The 22,437-nt window shown below is 39.6% G+C and overlaps 1 protein-coding gene across 1 annotated transcript in view; it reads left to right on the top strand.

Annotated features, from left to right (window-relative positions):
* CDH2 (cadherin 2) overlaps positions 1-20,526 on the top strand; it is a 212,837-nt gene extending 192,311 nt beyond the window's left edge. Inside the window, exons 15-16 of the mRNA XM_061170305.1 lie at positions 9,380-9,544; positions 19,161-20,526. Coding sequence (XP_061026288.1) covers positions 9,380-9,544; positions 19,161-19,367 — 372 coding nt within the window. The 3' untranslated portion in view covers positions 19,368-20,526. The remainder of the gene's footprint in view (positions 1-9,379; positions 9,545-19,160) is intronic.
* Positions 20,527-22,437: the final 1,911 nt, after the last annotated feature.

Here is a 22,437-nt window from a genome sequence, read left to right on the forward strand (position 1 = left end):
TTCACCAGGAATTTGGGTTAGCACACTGCCATCCCTTTTTTCATGCTGTTTTCAAACATCCTCATGGCCAGGTGACTCACTGGTAGGCTACAGACAACATATGCTCTGAACTGGTTGGTACCCATTCCTTACTGGGTATTCAATATTTTTAATGTGCACTTGATTTGCACGTGACTTTTTAATTTACTATCCTGATCACTTCACGTAAATTAACACAATATTTTATGTAATTCATCTTAATGTTTATTCTTCCTGACTAATTTTAAGTTTATTACATTTAGTTTTAGAGGAATGGAAAGTTACCCAGCAATACAGAGATAAAGATTTGTATGCCAAGTATGTGTTACCAGGATGTACAAAAAAGCTAAGATACTAAGTGGTATATGCCAGACTTCTACCAGGTGGCCAAATCTACCAGTTGCCTATTTTTATAAAGTTGTATTGGAACTTTATAAAAATTCCATTTTGTGTGGCCTTGCGCCATGTCCACAGCAGCAGCAGAGTTGAGGTATTTTGACAGAGACTCTGTGGCCCAAAAGGCCTGAAATATTTACTATCAGGTCTTACAGGAAAAGTTGATCCCTGCTATAGACTTCTTTCCATTAATGAAGTCTTCATTCACTCTTTTGTCCAAAGGTTGAATACTCTGAAGGTTAGCACAGGAAATGTATGTAATCTGCCCAAGGTCACCCAGATAGATAGGGTAGAGCCAGGATTTGAATCCAGATGCTCTGATTTCAGAATCCATTTTTTAAAATCACAATACTATACTCCCTTTTCTGTATTGATTTCATCTGTAAATTTATCTTAAAACAAAGACTATATCTCTTTAGGAAATTCCAAAACAACGTGACATAAACGAGTGAAGGATTTTGATGCCGTCACCATATTCCCAACCAAATACTGCCATTACTTTATTACCTATCTTGAGATTTCCTCCAAGATAGAATAATAGGCCACGCTAAGATAGAATGACTTTGACCTTTTCAGAGTGGTGACATTTTTGTTTTACGTAAGGAGAAGTTGGAGCTTGGGGTGAGAACGTATTACTGAAGATGCATTCGGAAAGCTATGCTTTTTGTCTCCCAAGACACACAGTGCTTGCAAGGGTTAAGAAAACATGTCCATGTTTACAGGGCTGTAACTGAATTACATGGAAAGAATGGGAAATTACAAACATTAGGATAGAAAATAAATCTCACATTTTCAGAGGAGCATCATCTTTCTGAAGCCCCTGTTACTCTGCTAGAAATGCTTTGTGTATCCATAGCCTTATTGCTTTCAGCAGCACCTCTTTCACAGCTCCTTACACCTTCATTTTCCATATTTTTGTAATAGTTTTATCTATTATGTTAAATTTTCTTTAGCTTTAAATGTGTCCTTTTAAAAGACACTAGAGGGCTTCCCTGGTGGCGCAGTGGTTGAGAGTCTGCCTGTCAACGCAGGGGACACGGGTTCGAGTCCTGGTCTGGGAAGATCCCACATGCCGCGGAGCGACTAGGCCCATGAGCCACAATTGCTGAGCCTGCGCGTCTGGAGCCTGTGCTCCGCAACGAGAGGCCGCAATAGTGAGACGCCCGCGCACCGCGATGAAGAGTGGCCCCCGCTCGCCGCAACTGGAGAAAGCCCTCGCACAGAAACGAAGACCCAACACAGCCAAAAATAAATAAACAAATAAATAAATAAAAAGACACTAGACTAAAACCTCTATGAGGTCAGTAACCGAGTCTGTGGCCCAAGAGACTCTTCAGAAAGTCTTTGTTGAATCAAATTGAATTGCATTGTATTTGCTGCATTTGTTTCCAGAAGACCGTGCCATAATTTTACAATGGGAGATACGTTGTGATAAAATGTCAACAGTGCCAGTTTCTGAAGCAGAACCACGATTTTGCACCAAAGAATGTGCTCATTCTCGAAAACAGAATTTTAAAAGAAGCTGTGACAGGGCAGCATGACCGGTAAACCACCACGGAAGCAGAAGCCATGAATGTGTTTAATGGCGACTCACCTCCCTCCCACTGTGGGGAGTGGTAAAGTGGCTCTGCAGTGAGATGAAAACGTGGATGAAAACAGAGAACGGGGGACCTTCATCTATATATTAAGTCTCCAAGTTATTTTATTTCTATTAGGCTTACGATTTAAACCAGAAAAGCTGTTAGCAAATCTTTTGTTTTGGGGGCTTTCGTAATCCATAGAATCAACCTCGTTTTCCACATCAATTCCCCTGTGTAAATAGTTACCATCATAACTATACCTCACTGGGGAAGAAAATCAGGTTGTAATGTAATTTACATAAAGCTTGCAAGTGTATTCAACTTACCTGTCAGCAGCTGTATAGTAATGTGTTGACACCTTATCGCTATTTTATTCAATTATTTTACGCCAGGAGCTATATAGGGTGAGGTAATAATGTTCTCCTTTTCCATCTTCCATTCTTTTTTGTGTCTGACTGAAGGGTTTCTTACCTGCGCCACAGGCAAGAAAAAGAAAAAGGTATCGGGTACCTTTTTCTTTCCCTTGAGAATTTTGTCCATTTACTTTCATGTTAGTATTTTTATTTCTCTCACTCAGTCTTGACACATTAAAAATATTTACCTTATCTATATGGGAATTTGAAAGTTACTTGCCTTTGCTACTATAAAAGGAACATTTTCCACTTGCACCAACCAGCCAAACTGACTCTTGTGTTCCATCCCTGGTTCTCACCGGTGGAGGCTGAGAAAGGACCAGGAACTTTGAGAGCCCTCCCCCTCCCTCACGTGGCAGTCTGCTGTTGGACCCAAGTGAAGACTCCTTTCTGACTAAAAGTCAGTGAGGCTTTAACCAGCTGTGCACAGGCCAGAGTCCTGGATTCCAGTGCCTAGTTAGCATAACCACCTTGAACTTCCCTTCTGGCTCTTAAAGCCCCTCATTTTCCCCCCCTTCAGCAAACTCTTCTGTCCCTTTCTTCACTGGCCCAGGCAACAAGGTACAGCCTTTTTTTTGAAGTATAGTTGATTTACAATGTTGCGTTTAATTTCTCCTGTACAGCAAAGTGACTCAGGTGTACAAATATATATTGTTTTTCATATTCTTTTCCATTATGGTTTATCACAGGATATTGAATATAGTTCCCTGTGCTGTATAGTGGGACCTTGTTGTTCATCTGTCTTATGTGTAATAGTTTGCATCTACTAATCCCAGACTCCCAGTCCTTGCCTCCCTCACCTCACCCCGCCCTTGACAACCACAGGTCTGTTCTCTATATATGAAGATACAGCTTTTTTTTAGTTGTTATTTTGCTTGCTCTGGTGGTCTCTGTCTGCTCCTTCCACACTGTTTAACTGAGTCCATGATATTGGGCAAATCATTAACCTCTCCGAGTTACGGGAATCAATGGAATAGAACAACACTCTCTTGGCAGGATTTTGCTTGGAGCGTCTGAGATATCACATAAGGAGGCACCTAAGGTAACTCCTGACAGATGATGGGCACCAGGTAAAGGCTGGTTTCCTTCTTTCACACTCTCAGAGCTAAAAATGGCATCAGGCACCCAGTCAGCTCTCTTTAGATACTCATGAAACGGTAAATCAATATTTTCATCGCTCTCTAAAACAGATGTAATTGCACGATTCTGTAGATTCTGCCAGCCACAGAGCTTTCTGAAGTTTTTGCCTGGGAATCTAGAATTTCACTTTATACTGAAGCAGCATTTTATTTTATTTAAACGTAACCAAATGCCTTCAGGTCAATTCGTGGTATCATTTTCTGAACCAATTATAAATCATTGCAAGTCAGTGGAATTTAATAAGAAAAGGCAGAACCAGAGTTAAAGCTGCTGACTAACTTCTTACTAACTCTCCCAGAATTGTATCACCTTTAAGACATTTTAAATCATAGACCCAAAAAGAAGTGTTTTCAGTTACTTGCAACGTTAATATTTAAAAACCCTAATTCTATGCCTGCTTCTCATGATCATTGCCAAATAACACATATTCCAAACATTAGTTAAAATAAGATTTTCCATGGCCTTCGTTTGAAAACTGGATTTCTCTGGGAAGTTAATGTTGACAAAGTAAGGTTGACAATCATAAGAGAATTTTCAGATCCACTTTTTCTCTAGAGAGTTTTAGGAACCACATGAAGATTTCTTCTGGGGTTCTTTCTAATCTTCAGAAGTAAGGCCATGAACCCAGTGACCCTGAGAATGTTTTCAGTCTCTGTAATTCTCTTTAGAATTCTTATCCTACATGCTGTAATTTGTGTGTTTAAGTAAAGCATCATGGGATTATAAAGATGTATAATTTAGGATGTATAATTTCACATAGAGTGACCCCTTATCAAAAGGCTTAAAATTGGATCCTCAGGTCAGGACTCTGCCATATAGCACAGATGGATGTGGGCAGAAAAACCCATCTCTGTCATCTGAAGACACTTCTGCCCACTTCATACCACCATCAGATTTTCATACCCCGTATTTGCAATAGACAAAGGAAACCATCAAAGAGAAAAGTTAAGCTGCGTGTTTTAATCCAAATTCTAGTTTCCTGTAAATCAGTGGTTTTGTGCCTCTTTTTTAGATGTCAGTGTATCTGAGGAACATGACACATTTGCATCATGGAGCAGGAGGTACTCACCATGGCAAAGAGTCTCAGCAATGGGACCCGGGGTCTTTTTCCCTTCCTCCCCATTGTGAATTACTGCCATGGCGTGTCATGCGATCCAAAGCACATTTCTTGCTCTTGTGCACATCTGGCATGAATATCATCCCTGAGACTTTTATTCAACACATTTTTAGTGAGCACTTTCTATGGGCCTGACGTATTGACCACAGACATCTTTAGACTTCCTGCTCTGGTTCTTAAGATAGTAGGAAAGGGCTATCGAAAGAAAGGTAAGAATCTGTAAATGAATATGCTGATGCATGTATACACTAATAAGTGAAGCAGGCCAGGTGGACAGTCTGTCCTTGTCCAAAGGAGATAGATGCTCTCAGCTGTAACAGATTGCTGTGTCAGAAGTTAAGCCTGGTTTTATGCCACATCTTCCTATTTTCAGGTAAAATATCCCAAAGTCTGTGTGTTGACAACTTATTAGAAAATTTTTTCAACACTGTCAACCAAACATAATGCATTTCTGCTTGTAACCTTTGGATATAGTGGGAGCTGTATAAGAAATCAGGGTGGACAAGTCCTTTCCACGTAAGAAACATCCCACTGCCTCTCGTGGCTCCAGTTATGCCAAAGAAATCACTCTGTATTCTTATATGGAGTTGTCGTGATATACTGAGGACGGTCAAGGAATGTGTCACCAGGTTAAAGACAGTCCTCAAGCATAAGATTCAGTTACTTAATTTCATGTAATTGAGACCTCTAATAGAGCATTTTTCACCCTCAGTGTAAAAATATTCATTAACTGTCATCATCCCTGTACTTAGAGTCTGTTTTCCCCTTTCTACAAAAAGCTTCCATCATTGTCAGAAGACACGCCTACTCATGGTTAAGCCCCTCTATTAAGCTTGGTAGTTATGTAATTAAACATCGCCCGGAAAACGATGCTTCTTTGTGTGTAAGCATTCAGAATTCTCTAAATGAATGCCTCTTTTTATTTTGTATAACATTTTAACATTTCAAAGGCTTTCCCGTCTGTCATACCATTATGTGCCTCTGCTTTAAGATAGTCTATAAATAACTCACACGTCCTATAAAATTTTAAATGGAGCCCATGTGTGCAAGATCAAGGTGTTTTCACTCAAGTTTTGTATGGGTGCTTTGAAATACTCTACCCTCACAAGAGGAGACAGCATCCCCATGCCTTTGCTCACGCTGTTGATCCCCCCAGAATGGTCCTTTCTCCCAAACCCACGTGTCGTTCAAGGTTCGAACCTAACGCGCTCTTTCCCTCTCTGAGCGTTTTATACTTGGAGATGTACCAACCGTACATCCCACTCTGGCTTGTCCTACTCTGTGTGCCTGCCTCCCCTCCCGTATCACCTTGTCCATCCCTCAGAGGAGGAGCTTTTCCTGAGTGCCTTCACTCGTTAGCTTAGTTGAAGCCCTTGGTAAAGATTTGTTTAGGGGAGGGTTGTCAGAACAACTAGGGCGTCTCCACGAACAGAGCTCAGTTTTAGATTGACATTTGGAAGTCAGACACACTTGGTTTTGATTCTCATGTCAATCAAATACCAGCTGTGTGACCTTGGACAAGTTACTCAACCTTTCCGAGTCTGTTTCTTCATCTAAAATTATGGTAATAAAGCATTCTTCAGAAAGAAGAAAGGAGAAAGTATCAGTGAGAAGACACTTACAGGAGGCTGGTATAGCTTCTGGTACATAGTGGGTTGAATGTCAGTGACTCCTTTGTTGTTTTAATCATTCTTCACATTCCTGCCCCTTCTCCCTCATCCATCCAACCTTGTAGCTGGGACTTGACTCGCCCTCCCAGATGCCTGCGCCAGGAGCTAGGCTTTGGAGTCTAATCCATTTGAAGTCAGAGCCTGTCTCTGTGTCTCAGTAGATCAGGAGCCATCGACAGATGACTTGGGTGATTTGAGACTCAGTTTCCTCAATTCTTAAATGAGGATAATAAAACTTAACGTCACACAGTGTTGTTCAGAGCATTAAATGAGCGAACATATGTAAAGGATCTCGAGCATTGCCAGAACATGGTAAATATTCAAGCGTCGAATGAATCAAAACCACTATAGAGATAACTGTAAACAGTTTTGAGCTGGTTTTAGACAGAGATGAAGCCTGCACTAAAAAGAGTACCAGAAAATCTGTACTTTCTGTAAATATCAACAGTGAATTAGAGAATTTCAGTTAAGCTGGGGATGTGATGTTTTATATCACCAGAATTTAGAGGTTTGAAAACTATAAAGTATTCGCCCAAACCTAAAATTTTGATGCATTTGCGCATTATAGTTAGTATCTTTGGACATTCCCGTCCAGCTGGCTGATGCTAAAGCTGAAAATAGTTCTGAAGGTCCAACCAATGCCCAGAGCATCCTTCTTCCCAAGTTCTTCTCTGCCCCTCAAAGTGGACAGGCTGTATTTCCAAGACATTCCCACAGGACTGCACCAGAAGAGAATCCACAATCCCTGGCTTCTTACCTCTCGGCCAGAGGTTGGAAAACTTTTTCTTTAAAGGGCTAGATAGCAAGGCTTTGGGGGCCACATATAGTCTCCCTAGAATATTCTTTGTCTTCTTTATTGTTACCGTTGTTTTAAATAATCCTTTAAAAATGTAAAAGCCATTCTTCAAGGAAAACAGGCCACAGATCAGACTGGACCCACCAACAATAGTTTGCAGACTCTAGACCAGAGGTCCCCAACCTTTTTGGCACCAGAGACCAGTTTTGTGGAAGACAATTTTTCCACGGACCGGGGTGGGGTGGGGTGATGGTTTTGGGATGATTCAAGTGCATTATATTCATTGTGCACTTTATTTCTATTATTATTACATTGTAATATATGATGAAATGATTATACAACTCACCATAATGCTGACAGGAGGCGGAGCTCAGGTGGTAATGAGAGCGACGGGGAGCGGCTGTAAATACAGATGAAGCTTCACTCGCTCACCTGCCGCTCACCTCCTACTGTGCGGCCTGGTCTGTGCCCTGGCGGTTGGGGACCCCTGCTCTAGACCACTGAAGGGAGGGAGGAGTGAAGTGGTTTTGAAACCTTGATGAACTAATGCCTTCCTCTAAGTAAAGGAAAATACACTTGCAACAATTTTTTTTAATATGAAAGCAATATAACATTGTAGGGGAGGAAAAAGTTTTCTCGACCCTCGTCAGCTCCCTGGCTGGGTCTGAAAATTAAACCAACAAAGACAGATTAACAAGAGAAGAGCACACACATTTGATGGAACTTTTACCTGTACATGGGGGCCTTCACAAGAGAATGAAGACCTGAAGAAGTGACCAGAGCAAGAAGAGTTTATACCCTTTAGACAAAGAAACAGTAAATTTGTAAAGAATTGACAAGACAAAGGGTTTGGGCTAAGAGTAGTAAATGGTGAAGTAACTAGGAAGTTAAGGGTTAGTTTAAGAAGGTTTGCCATAAAAAAAGAAAAAGAAATAATGCCATTTGCAGCAACATGGATGGACCTAGAGATTGCCATATTGAGTGAAGTAAGTCAGACAGAGAAAGACAAATATCATATGATATCATTTATATGTGGAATCTAAAAAAAGGGTACAAGTGAACTTATCTACAAAACAGAAATAGAGTTACAGATGTAGAAAACAAACTTACAGCTATCAGGGGTAAGGGGGGGAGGGATAAATTGGGAGATTGGGATTGACATATACACATTACTGTATATAATAAAATAGATAACTAATAAGGACCTACAGTATAGAACAAGGAACTCTACTCAATACTCTGTAACGGCCTATATGGGAAAAGAATCTAGAAAAGAGTGGATATATGTATATGTATAACTGATTCACTTGGAAACTAACACAACATTGTAAATCAACTATACTCCAATAAAAATTTTTTTTAAAAAATAACATTTCATTATAGCAATAAAATACACCCAAATATGACTGCTGCATTGCAGAATTACAGATGAGATTGCTTTCTTTATAATTTTTTTATTTTCTGAGTTTTATATCATAAACACGTAATTCTTTTATCATTAAAAAAAGGTTTGTTTGTGCAGAGTTCTAAGTCCCAAATCCTAGTCTCTGATGATGAAGAGGACTTTCCTCCTCCTGGTTCAGGAGGGGGCTTTTCACATGGGAACGTTATGACCTGTTTCAGGGAAGAAGGGTGAGGTGGGAAGAGTCAGAGTGACGTTCCTGCTTCTGCCGTTTTTAAAAAGAGTGCTTGAGCTTCAGATATTTAATACGCCACGATGCCATAGTTTGGGGTAGCCTGTCCTGAACCCCATCAACATTAAACTAGTACTTTTCCTTCTATGGTACAACTCTATTTTCTAGTCGGTTTTTTAGTCACTTTGTAGTGGGACCTCGTCTCACTGCTGTTTCCCATTGGAAACTGATGAGGAACATAGGAAAGCAGATGGCGCACAGACTGTCGAAATGAAAAACACAGAAGAAAGAGCTGCGTGAAAGAAATATTTAATCATAACATGAAAAGCTCCTAGTGGCAACTTTTCCATTATGTTAAATTTCATTCATTTCTATGCATTCTGGGTATGAGTTTAAAAACAGAGGTTGTAACTTCCCATCTTAATGCCCGTCTCTCATGGGGTGTTTGTTGGTCCATCTTAATGCCCGTCTCCCATGGGGTGTTTGTTGGTCCATCTTAATGCCCGTCTCCCATGGGGTGTTTGTTGGTCCATCTTAATGCCCGTCTCCCATGGGGTGTTTGTTGGTCCATCTTAATGCCCGTCTCCCATGGGGTGTTGGTTTTGTGTCTTGCAGGACTATGATTTGAGCCAGCTCCAGCAGCCTGATACCGTGGAGCCGGATGCCATCAAGCCGGTCGGCATCCGACGTTTGGATGAGAGACCCATCCACGCCGAGCCCCAGTACCCGGTTCGATCTGCAGCCCCGCACCCTGGGGACATCGGTGACTTTATTAATGAGGTGCAAAGAGAGACTCACTTTTTTTTTATCAGGGTGTTTATTTTATGCTAACAGTTAGTTGTGGAGACCACAACTTGCTGGGAATACAGCTATGTAGTTCATGAAAACACAGTTCTTTTTCCTAACTTTATCTTTATGCAAAAGGAAATGTGGCTTCAGTAACAGAGAACAGATGAGATGGCTTTGGTCAGCCCAAAAGAGACGGATCAACTAATATTCTGCATTTGTAAATGACATCCGTATATATTATCAGTATTAGTCACACTCTCTCCAAAAGGATTTTTTTCCCTAGATTACAAGTAATAAATAGGCTAACGATATTATAGTGAATTCTAATTTCATTTATTAGCACTGATACATGTAATAAGAGTTCACTTTCATTTTCCTCACACTGTACCCTTTGAATGCCACAAATGGTGAGAATTCAGTGCCTACCCAACAACGAGAGGTCCATCAAATGAGATTAGCAGGAAGAGCAGCTAAATTAAATATTATGTAAGTGATTTAAATACTTGTCTAGTTGAGGAGTTTTAAGAGCTTCTGCAAGAGGCAGCTAATTCTCTGTTGAATATAACAGATACGATTTCCACTGTCAAAATTATTATGGCATTCTCTTATTTCATTACTGACCAAGAGTTCTGCTACACTTAATCCTTAAGTTTTGAAGTCAGATGATTTATACTGCTTCTTTTGATCATGTCTACAGTTTTACTGCAATTCTTCTTTTGAATTTTTATTGTTAGTATAAGAGAATGATACATATTGATATTGGCAGAGCCCGTGAATATATGGCAGGGCCCGTGTTCTCTGGCCAGATCCTCCCACTCAGAATCTCCAAGATTAGAATTGGTCTCAGTGCCTTACAAAGTGGAAAGCATCTGTTGTATATATTGCCTTCAGTCCCGTGCAGATAAGACTCATTTCCTGGGCTTCCTTGAAATAGTCATATATTACGTCTACATAATCAATCTACCTTAGATTTTTAGATGCTCTTATAGTTTGTAGGAAAAGTTTTGAAACAAAATTAGCTTATCTGTCTTTACAATATTCATTAGTATCTATTCCTAAAATACATGCTACTTTTTGAACTTATCTGTTCACTTCTGTTAAATAGGTAGTAGGTTAATTTGTAGTAGACACGATTTAAAAGCTGATAGAAGGCAAAAAACAGGATGCTGGTAACTCCTTTATGTACAAAAATGTGCCCCGACTTTTCCAGATTACTTATATACGTATAGGCCTGGTTAGGAGAATTAGCAGGAATATATATGATATAAATATATATATTATATAAAATAAATATAATATATATATTATATAAAATATAATATTTATATATATATATAAAACTAGATATTTTTGAATATGTAAGAGTGCCTGATGATTTTACTTCTAATTTAGCTTTCGTCATTCCAAGAAATTGTTTATTTATTCCTGTGGTTGTCAGGTTTCAAGATACAGTGAACCTTTTGACTGTAGGTGTAGGCACTGGACTTTTTTCAAGCAAGAATTCTGGCTTTGGTGTAATTCAGCAAATACTTACCTGAATGTTTCTGCAGTCCCTGAAGTGTCACTGTTCTGTGGGCTTCCATCCCATCCAGGACACTCTTCTTTTCTCGTGATAAAATTCAGGCACTAAGGGTCGTTTCTAAGGCTGTTTGTAATCTGATTCCTGCCCTCTCTTCCCTCCACATTCACCTTCTGTGCTGCAGCCCCCTGAACTATTTGTAGTTCCTCAAAGGCATCACAGGTTTAACTATAACTTTTGCGAAGTTCTTGACCTTCAGTGAGACACTCATTTAGCCTTCAGATTTAACTCAAGCGCCCCTTCTCTGTGAAGCCCCTTTGATACCCCTGGGAAGGTTACAAGACTCTCCCTGGGTAGTAGCCCTCACCATGGGGTGTCACTGTTAGTATTTATTTCTTCCTTGTGAGTGCGTCCATTCTCTCTGAAATGGGGGCTATTTCCCCGCTCTTCTTTGTGTAACCTAAGCATCTACTATGTTGCGTAACTCTTAGATTCTGTTGTTTCAAGGAATTCAAGGACTGTGGCAGGTGTGTAGGGCATGCAGCCATGAGCATCACCCATCTGCATTTGGCTGGGATTCACTGGGGCCCATGTCTGGAGGCTTTCACTCTCACTCGTGCTGATTACATTCAGGAAGTGAGGATATTGGCTGTTCCAAGTTGTGTGTTTTGTGTGTACCTTGTGTTTGTGTCTGGGTGCGTTCACTCATTTTTTTTTTTTAACATGACTGGATTTTCTTCAGTAGAGAGAGGAGAGTATCTAGTTAGTAAGGTTCAGTTACCCAACCCTTCTAATGCCACAGTAAGAAAAGGTACACAGTAGGAATTTCCATTTGGAATCGCCTTTTCCTAAAACAGCGCCCAGGTACACAGTCTATAAAGTGGCTGGAGGTCGTAGCAAACATGCGTGAATACATATATGAAGAAGTTTGTTCTGAACAACTGACTTGCAGATTAACTTCCAGAATACAACCCGTTCATAATTTGAAAATCGTCTGCATTTGTTAGAAATGGCTCATTTGGAAATCATCTTGAGCTTGGTTAAGGATTATTCATTTAGCAGATAACTACCGAATATCTATGGTGTGTACATCCTGTGCCAGTGATATGTAGATAAGACATTAGACATAGATTCTCTCTGTGTGAGTTCCCTTCACTGCTGCTAGCATGATCTCTGTACCAGGCAAACGTTCCAGTATCTGAACTCTTACTTTGCCAGGCACAGGACACCCATTAGATCTGGTTCTTATTAGGTGGTCCAGCTTCACCTCAGGCCCCTCCCCTACCTGCATCCTACAGGCCAGCAACAGAGACCTCTACTTGTAATTTCTTATCTCAGCTTGTGATTCCATGCCAGCACCAGTTCCCACAGTGTTTTTCCTGCCTGGAGTGTCCTTTGCCCTTTTTCTAGATATTAGTTAAGTCTTTACCAGGCCAAGAAGGGTCAGGGAGAAAGAGTATGGGTGGGCGCCATCCTGCGACATCCCAATGTACCTAGAACTCACCTCCCTCCATGACTCCTATCCCAGGCATCCCTTCTACCTCCCCTCATGGCCCTCCTGTGGTCCAGGGGAAGAGGTGTATCCCTGGGGAATCATTGTGGGGCACACTGGTTTGGTGAGTACATGAATGGACAAAAGGATCACATTTGGAAATTTTTCCCCAAATGGCTACTGAATCCTTGAAACTGAATGTGACTGTAAGGCAGAGGAATATGGAGTAGAAAGGGGAACCCAAAATCTATACCTAGAAATGCCCTACTTTTGGACACAGGAAAAAGAAAGTCTAAGGCATTTAAGGTGTCACAGAAAACAACTAAAAAGAGGGTCGAGGGATGTGATGGTCAGTTCTGTAGAAAAGTCCAAAGAGATCAAACTGTTCAAAGGCGTAAATCAGAGATTACATTCCAACTCACTGTGTAGATTCTTCCACCTAAGACACGCATTAAGATGTGTATAGTATCTTTCTATAATTGGACAGATAAAAATAAATACAGGTAAAGTTTTAAAAGTGGTTGAAGGCACCTAGAAAGAACTCAAGCACATTTTATAAATACATTAAAAATACAAACCGATTTCTTTATCTCCAGGTTTTATTTGGTTTAGCATAGTACCGAATGTTCCAAAGGAAGAAGAATATAGTGATGATTATAATTGGAGTGTGTTTATAGGTGTAAGGAATAGGTAAACGCATGAGAAAATTTTCTAGTTTGTTTATGTAAATAATAAATCTCAAAAATGATAACGTTTCCAGACTGGTAGGTAGGGTAAAACAAATCACACATTTTTGAATTTTAAACACAGAATTTCATTCTATTTTGAGGTTTTTAAACAAGACCTTCAGATGGTGAAAAGTTGAAACAATGTCATTTAATCTCAGCCCGACAGTAGATATTAGCATACCTCCAATAACGATACTAATTCTGTATATTTCTTTATCTCAGGAATCTAAAAACCAAGGGCATATTTCTATTAAAGGAATGACTTTTGATTAATATCATTAAAAAACTTATGGAAGGTGCTCCTGGAATACTTTGTTTAAAACTCCTGAGTTTAAAATTTTTGCCTTTTTTCTCCTATTAATTAAATTTAACATGTTCTTTTAAAAATATCTTTGTCCCCTCCTACAAGAGTTAGGTGTTTTAGTTCAAATCCAGGTGCCTCATTTAACAGCTCTGTTACCTTGTACAAGGTCAAGGTCCTTGGATGTAACCACGTGGATTTCTAGTTTTCTTATTCATAAAATGGGGATGATAATAGACCCTTCTATTAAGATTTCAGTGAGGAATGAATAATAAAATCCATGTAAAGTGCTTGGTATAGTGACTGTTGCATAATAAAATCTCTTAATTATTATTAGTATTGTATTATCATTACAAGTTACTATTCAGGAGTAAAAACTTTCTACTGCCCTATAACTGTAAATAAAACAGATAGAAACCTCTCCTTTCCAAAAAAAAAAATGCTTTCAGTAAAATGAATTTCCCAGAAAGAGACATAGTAATGTTGGCGTTGATAAGTCACAGAATTCCACTGTCATGTGATCATGGTATACTTTTATGTCCGCAGATATTTAAAACCTAAATCCTAGCTTCTTCTGAAAGGTATAGGTATAAACATGAACGAGGTGCTGAGGAGAAAAAATTAAGCCCAGGACAGCAGTACAAAGTTACCATCTAGAATACTTACTGGATGTCAAGCAGTGTTTTGGACAGCAGGATATGAAATGAATACAAAACCACCTCAGCAGAAAGGGATGTCACAATCTAGTGTAACCAAAACATGGCAATAAAAGTAAAGCAGACCAGAGAGACCACAGGAATTACTCTCGGTCGTGGTTAGGGAAAAAATTCCAGGCAGCAGAAGTGACATTTTTAGTGGGCTTTAAACAGTGGATGGATGGATGGATGGATGGATGGATGGATGGATGGATGGATGGAAATTAATCAAATGAAAATATATGAGATGGGACATTTTAAACAAAAGGAATCACATTTCAGCTAGCAGGAAATGAATGCGTAAATAACATGGAGGTATACTAAGAACATGACATTTTTTAGGTTTTGGGAGATTTTGGTGAATAATTTAGTGAATAATTCAGTTACGGTTGCTGGAATTGAGAAGCGTTGCAACAGAAAAGGTGGGTGAACAGATTAGGTTCACTGAATGCTCCTCAGAGGGTTTTGACTTCATGCTATAGCTAACCCTAACATCAGGCATCAGGCATTTGAGTAACACCTAGTTTTTTCCATGTCTGCAAACTTCATCTATGATGTACTTATTAAACTTTTAATCAATTGTAACTTTGTTTTAAATAAAAATAATTGTTTTAAAGTGCCTGTGCACCAATTAAAAATCATCTTGCATACACCCAGGGGGACTCCTCCCTTGTTTTGGAAACACTGCTGTAGGGGATAGCAATCAGAAAGTTTTACTTGGGGTGGAGAGGATGTGACATCAAATAATCAAATAACGTCTGAGAAAGGAACCAATAGTAGTTTGTAAGTAAGAAGCAGGAATAGGGAATTCCCTGGCAGTCCAGTGATTAAGGCTCTGCGCTTTCACTACCGAGGGCCTGGGTTCCATCCCTAGTCTGGGAACTAAGATCCCACAAGCTGCACACCGCCCCCCCCCAAAAAAAAGCAGGAATAGTTCTGGGGACCGGGAGACCAGTCAGGCCTTTGCTGTGGTCCAGGCAGGATATAATGATGACCTGAACTAAGGCAGTGGATTTGAGACAATAGAGGACTGAATGTAAGGGATCAATAGGACCTCTTTCCTCTTACATCCTTCGTGTGTTCCCTCACCCAAGAATGTGGGTTTTTTATAGTCCCTATAAAAGCATGTCTCCATCCATAAAGCATGGGATCAGAAGTCTATAAATATAAGCTCAGCAAGAATTCAGCCAGAGCCACAGCTCTTTGATTTGACAGAGGCAGTTCACTATGGAAACTAGTTCAGATTTATCCACAGTTCAAGCTCTGCCTCTCCAGGAAAGGTGAAATAAGCACATCCTCTTCTAGATTTAGTCAAACCCAGGTAGGGAGAGAGAAACACATGCATTTAGCTTGCAAATTTGGCAGCAGTGTGTCACACATCATGTGAAGTGGTGTCCACATGTACAAATAAAGGAATCCCATAAGGGAGGACCAGAGCTCCTGTGCCCCGCCCCCAACTCCCGAATTTATCTGTACGTTCACCCTGGTTGCCGGCCTGTCACCGTCAGTTTCTCAGGACTTGACTATGATCTTTTTAGAATTACCGAAATAATACCCGGAATTTATATAATGCCTCAGCCGGAAAAGTCATATTTTATTCTCGGATAAAAATCAGTGGTCTCCAAGTGGAGGGGACTTAAAGTACTTAACCTTCAGCCTAGAAAGATGGCTCTTGCCTAAGAATTCTCGAAAAGTTCACTGGGTTTTGCTCTTTTGTAATCATGAAAACCTGAGGCAGTGTTTGATGTTCTGGCTAGCACAGTGACCTCTCAGGGGTTTTATAGCCTTAACCCCTTTTTTAAAAAAGAAGTAAAACATAGATTCAACAACTATCAGAATGACCAGAAAGTCAGGGCAGGAGATAAAAAAATTTTTTAAGAAATATTTTTGAGAACCTCGGTGGTGAGTATGGAACTGGATTATCACCAGTGTTATATTTGTTTTAAGGAAATTAATTAGGTGGCGTAGACATTTGATGAAGAGCCTTGGGCCCTTTAACACACCGGTGAAGACCAGGGAGCTTCTAGCATTTATTCTAAGTCACCGGAAACACGGACCATGGCTTTCAGCTCTAGGAAATCCAGGCAACATGATGCCCTGCCATTGACCCTTTCAAGTTCATCTTAGTCTTCACCTTTCCGTATTTCCAGTTTGGTGCTGATGCCATGATTCACATATCTTCTGTATTTCAGGATCCAGGCAGAAGGAAAACTTTCCTCTTGGGCAGACTCTTCTCCTGGCAGAGGGGGAAAGGCGAGGGGACTGGTGGAAGCATGTTAGACTCTTCGAGTCTCCTCCACGCAGCTGCTTCCATTCATTGGCCAACGCCAGTCGGGTAGCCAAGCCTGACAGTGGGTTAGGGAAGTCAGCTGGCTCCAGAGTGGCACTTGTGGTGCTGCGGGCGTGTGATCCACCCACAGGGAGAGGATGGTGAATCACTGAGGACAGTAACACAATCTACCACAAAAAAGAATTAGGAATTTTGAGAAATTGGGAGTTTGCAGTTCTCCGTCTTAACAGAATTGCCCTGTAGCTTATTCTGTAAATATGATCAAGAAAATCCTATCTAAAATTATTTGTGTTTTATATACTGAAGTAGTTCAAGGAAGACTTGTTTTATTTTACTTTACACAGGCATGTCTGGGTTGTAAATAGTCTACCTGAGAAGAGGAACAGTGGTGTTTAATTAAAGGTTAGGATTGTTGGTGAGACAGACTTTGGGATGGGGAAGCAGTAGGGTGTACTTTTCTTTCTGGTTTTTGATTGAAGTCAAGCAGCTGCCATTTTGTTTCTAAAATGCTATGTCTTCACATCTATTTTTCTTTTTTTCAAATTCCAAAGCAAGAATTTTTTTCTCTAACCTTAAAAGTTAAAAAAAAAAAAAAAATTGACTAATATTCCTTGAGCTCTAACAAGTGCCAGACACTGTGGTGAGCCCTTGGGTCCCTTTATTTTATTTGGTCTCCATAATGATCGTATTACTGTGATTACAGTTGCAGATGAGGAAATGAAGCTGGTCGAACTTAGCCCAGGTCCCACAGCTAGTATTGTGCAGAGCCGAAGTGTCGCCCCAGAGTCTGAGCTCTTAACCACTACATGTACTGACTCCGACCTTAATTTTCATGCTCGTTTCCCTCTTCCTCCTCCTTTCTACTGATAAAAAACATACATGTACTCATAAAACACATGTGGATTGGAAGGATTGATCTAAAGATGGACAGTTCATCACGTCTTGGATAAGTGAAGCCACCATAAGCCCACCGGCATTTTTTTTTTTTAATAGATCTTTATTGGAGTATAATTGCTTCACAATACTGTTAGTTTCTGCTGTACAACAAAGTGAATCAGCCATATGCATACATATGTCCCCATATTCCCTCCCTCTTGAGCCTCCCTCCACCCTCCCTATCCCACCCCTCTAGGTCATCGCAAAGCACCGAGCAGATCTCCCTGTGCTATGCGGCTGCTTCCCACTAGCTATTTTACATTCGGTAGTGTATATATGTCGATGCTACTCTCACTTCGTCCCAGCTTCCCCCTCCCACCCTGTGTCCTCAAGTCCATTTTCTATGTCTACATCTAAGAGTTGTGGGAAAAGAGAATGATTGTTTGGAGACTAACATTGGTATATCTTGGACTTACTAGAATGGAAGTGGGAAAAAATTAGAGAAAAAAATACTTAGTATTTTTAGTATTAAAAAAATACTTAGTATGTGGCAAAAAGACATAGTATTAAATCTTTAAAGTTTTGTAGAGCATAATTATGAATTACAATAGCTTCAGATACATGAGTTATGTATTAAAAAAAGCATCTTTTTGCAGGAGTTAAGTTTATTGGTAAGCATTTCATTGATTCTTATTTTTCCAGTTCTTTTTAAGAGCCATGTATATACATATTATTTTACATTGGCAGGATCCTCTTCCCCAATGTTTATACTATGTATTGATATTGGATCATGACGTTTCTAAAGCCTGTGGGAGCTAGGAGTCACTCCGTTCTTAAAAAATAATACCTGATCATAATTTATCAGTTAATTTCACATTTTGTGTTCTGTTGAGAACATAAGTGATTTAGTGAATAACTTTCCTTGTATTGTAATCACATCTGGCCCGTCTTCTTTCTTCCTTTGACATCCTTCTAAATTTATGTCAAATAGAATGCCACTTCCTCCTCGGACGCGTAGCTCTCATTGCCGGTCGAAGTTTGTTTTCAGCGTTCTGATGATTTTTGTCTAGACTTCATAGTTTTGTTACTTATTTATCATTTATTTCATACTACAGTAATGTCTTTTATGCTAGATTGTAAGCTTACAGAGGGCAAGGATCATATGGCACTCATTTCTATGTCCCTCTCTTTTTGCCTTGCCTTTTAAGCCAGTTTGTTGCCAGAATCCTCTGACTGGCCCTACATAGATTAGGGTCCACATACCACATGATTTCATAGCCTTCTGTATTATTTCATGTAACTTTTACTCTTCCAGTAATTATTCAAAACTGGTCTTGCCCGATGTACTGTTACAGGAATGCATTACCAGACTTCATTTAAGATCTTCCCCTCACAGCTTCAGGCAGTTGGCCATTCATTTCTGTCACCTGTCAAACGCATTCTCCAATGAACCCTGTCCCATGGTATGTTTCAGCCTCACTGAGCTAGACTCCTTAGGGTTCTTTCTTTGCAGAGGAGAGACAACGTTAGTTTTTGTCTAACTTTCGAACATGGTGATAACCCCAGTCTCTCAGGGTTGCACATGCGGTGGTCTGCAGGTGGAAACTTAAAAACAACTGTTGAATGCCACGGGACCACTAGCGTCTGCTTGTGGATTTGCTAATTGTAACCCTCTCTTCACCCTTTTCTTGTCTTCCAAACTGCAGGGCCTTAAAGCTGCTGACAACGATCCCACAGCTCCGCCATATGACTCCCTCTTAGTGTTTGACTATGAAGGCAGTGGTTCCACGGCCGGGTCCTTGAGCTCCCTTAACTCCTCCAGTAGTGGAGGCGACCAAGACTATGATTACCTGAACGACTGGGGGCCCCGCTTCAAGAAACTCGCCGACATGTACGGTGGAGGTGATGACTGAACTTCAGGGTGAACTTCGCTTTCGGACAAGTACAAACAATTTCAACTGATATTCCCAAAAAAGCATTCAGAAGCTAGGCTTGAACTTTGTAGTCTACTAGCACAGTGCTTGCTGGAGGCTTTGGCAGAGGCTGTAAACCGGTTTGGGCTCAGAGGGAATATCAGTGATCCAATACTGTTTGGAAAGACACTGAGCTCAGTTACACTTGAATTTTACAGTACAGAAGCACTGGGATTTTATGTGCCTTTTTGTACCTTTTTCAGATTGGAATTAGTTTTATGTTTAAGGCTTTAATGGTACTGATTTCTGAAACGATAAGTAAAAGACAAAATATTTTGTGGTGGGAGCAGTAAGTTAAACCATGATATGCTTCGACACGCTTTTGTTACAATGCATTTGCTTTTATTAAAAATACGGAATTAAAGAGACAAAACCACTCATGGAGCAATTTTATTATCTTGGGGGATGAGACCATGAGATTGGAAAATGTACATGACTTCTAGATTTAGACTTTAGTTTGTTTGTTTTTTTTTTTCCACTAAAATCTTAAAACTTATGCAGCTGGTTGCAAATAAAGGGAGTTTTCATATCACCAATTTGTAGCAAAATTGAATTTTTTCATAAACTAGAATGTTAGACACATTTTGGTCTTAATCCATGTACACTTTTTTATTTACTGTATTTTTTCCACTTCACTGTAAAAATGGTATGTGTACATAATGTTTTATTGGCATAGTCTATGGAGAAGTGCAGAAACTTCAGAACACGTGTATGTATTATTTGGACTGGATTCAGGTTTTTTGCATGTTTATATCTTTCGTTATGGATAAAGTATTTACAAAACAAAGTGACATTTGATTCAGTTGTTGAGCTGTAGTTAGAATACTCAATTTTTAATTTTTTTATTTTTTTTATTTTTTATTTTCATTTTTGTTTGGGGAGGGAGAAAAGCTCTTAGCACAAATGTTTTACATAATTTGTACCAAAAAAAAAAAAAAAAGGAAAGATAAGAAATGAAAGGGGTGGCCTGACACTGGTGGCACTACTAAAGTGTGTGTTTTTTTAAAAAAAATGAAAAAAAAAAAGCTTTTAAACTGGAGAGACTTCTGACAACAGCTTTGCCTCTGTATTGTGTACCAGAATATAAATGATACACCTCTGACCCCAGCGTTCTGAATAAAATGCTAATTTTGGATCTGGTGACTGGTTTGAACTTTTTCTTTTCTACTTGAGCTGCTTTGAATGTTGCAAAATCCAGGTCCTGGAGTTGCGTTGAGAACCATAGTACAAAAGCGTGTATTAGTTCTTGCACTGTTCACCACTGAAACCCTTAGCGTGGCAGCCGTGTCCAGTGGGCAGCAGAGAGAACCACTGTGGATCTTCTCATCATAGAAGAAAAACATCGAGTGACACAAGAATAGACTACACTGAAGGTGGTATACAAATCACATCCTTAAGTTCAGTGAACTTTGTGTCATTCTTAACATCCTTTATGCCCTTCTGCTCGTGCTTGTGGTTACAACTGACTCCAACGGGCCTTTCCCACTAGAGCACCGATATAAAGAAAAGCTCACTAAAAAGGGATAGAGCTGGCCCTGGAAACTGCAGCAGATGCCAGGAATTCCCAGGCAATCTGTTGAAGCCATTGTTTAATGTACCTAGTGAAATACACTTTGGTTTGACTTCTATTCATTGACTGGACCTTTTTTCCCCCCAGCTTTATTAAAGAGGTATAACTAACAAAATTTTGTATATTTGAAGTGTACAATGTGATGACTTGATATACGTATACATTGTGAAATGATTTCCACAATCATGTTATTTAATGAATCTATCACCTCACATAGTTACCCTTTTTGTGTATGTGTGGTGAGAACACTTAAGATTACTCTCTTAACAAATTTCAAGCATATAGTACAGTAGTAGCCTGATGCAGTCACAGAGGACAGAAAAGCGAAACCACCTTACTCAATTTTGTAAAACTGTTCAGTGTCATACTGTGATTCATAAATGGATTTTAAGAGACTTGAAAAAATGCTCACTCTATTTTCCTGTATCCCTCATGATCGTTATCTCACCACATATGCTTATGTTGTACACTTTGAAAAAAACTTACACAATACACCTCCTCTAATTAACTCCATGTGGTTTTTTTGCTTAACTTAAAGATAATTTTATATTAGACAGTGAAATTTACTTTTCTATTGATTCACTCTGTAAGCAATATTTTCTTGTTACTTTTCTAATCATTAAATGCCAGACCTTGCCTCTGGGAATTTTCATAATGAAACTTACTAAATTTGCTAATTGGAATAGTCTTTTTTTTTTTAAATGGATTTTTAGACTGCGCCTCTGTGCTGCTGTACATCCAAATGAAAACTGAACTATCTTCTTAAATTCAAATGTTGCAACATTTAAAATTCACAGCACTCAGGTAAACAAACATAAATACTTTCTTTTTTTAAATTTTATTTATTTTTGGCTGTGTTGGGTCTTCGTTAATGCACTTGGGCTTTCTCTAGTTGCAGTGAGCGAGGACTACTCTTCGTTGCGGTGAGCGGGCTTCTCATTACAGTGGCTTCTATTGTTGCGGAGCATGGGCTCTAGGCATGCGGGCTTCAGTAGTTGTGGTGCACAGGCTTAGTTGCTCCACGGCATGTGGCATCTTCCCAGACCAGGGATCGAACTCGTGTCCCCTGCATTGGCAGGTGGATTCTTAACCACTGTGCCACCAGGGAAGTCCCCCAATTACTTTCTTATGGTTGATGTTCAGTCACAGACTATCTCTAACACAGGCATACATTGTTCTATTGCCCTTTGCTTTATTGCGCTTTGCAGATACTGCATTTTTTTACAAAATGAAGGTTTGTGGCAACCCTGCGTGGAGCACATCTATCATGCCATTTTTACAACAGCATTTGCATAACTGCTTGTTTCTGTGTCACATTTTGGTAATTCTTGCAATATTATAAACCCTCCACCAGCAAAAAAGATTATTACCCACTGAAGTCTCAGATGATGGTTAGCATTTTTTTTAGCAATAAAGTATTTTTTAATTAAGGTAAGTGCA

The sequence above is a fragment of the Eubalaena glacialis genome, chromosome 15 (genome assembly GCF_028564815.1).
Source record: "Eubalaena glacialis isolate mEubGla1 chromosome 15, mEubGla1.1.hap2.+ XY, whole genome shotgun sequence".
In the NCBI taxonomy this organism is placed as follows: domain Eukaryota; kingdom Metazoa; phylum Chordata; class Mammalia; order Artiodactyla; family Balaenidae; genus Eubalaena; species Eubalaena glacialis.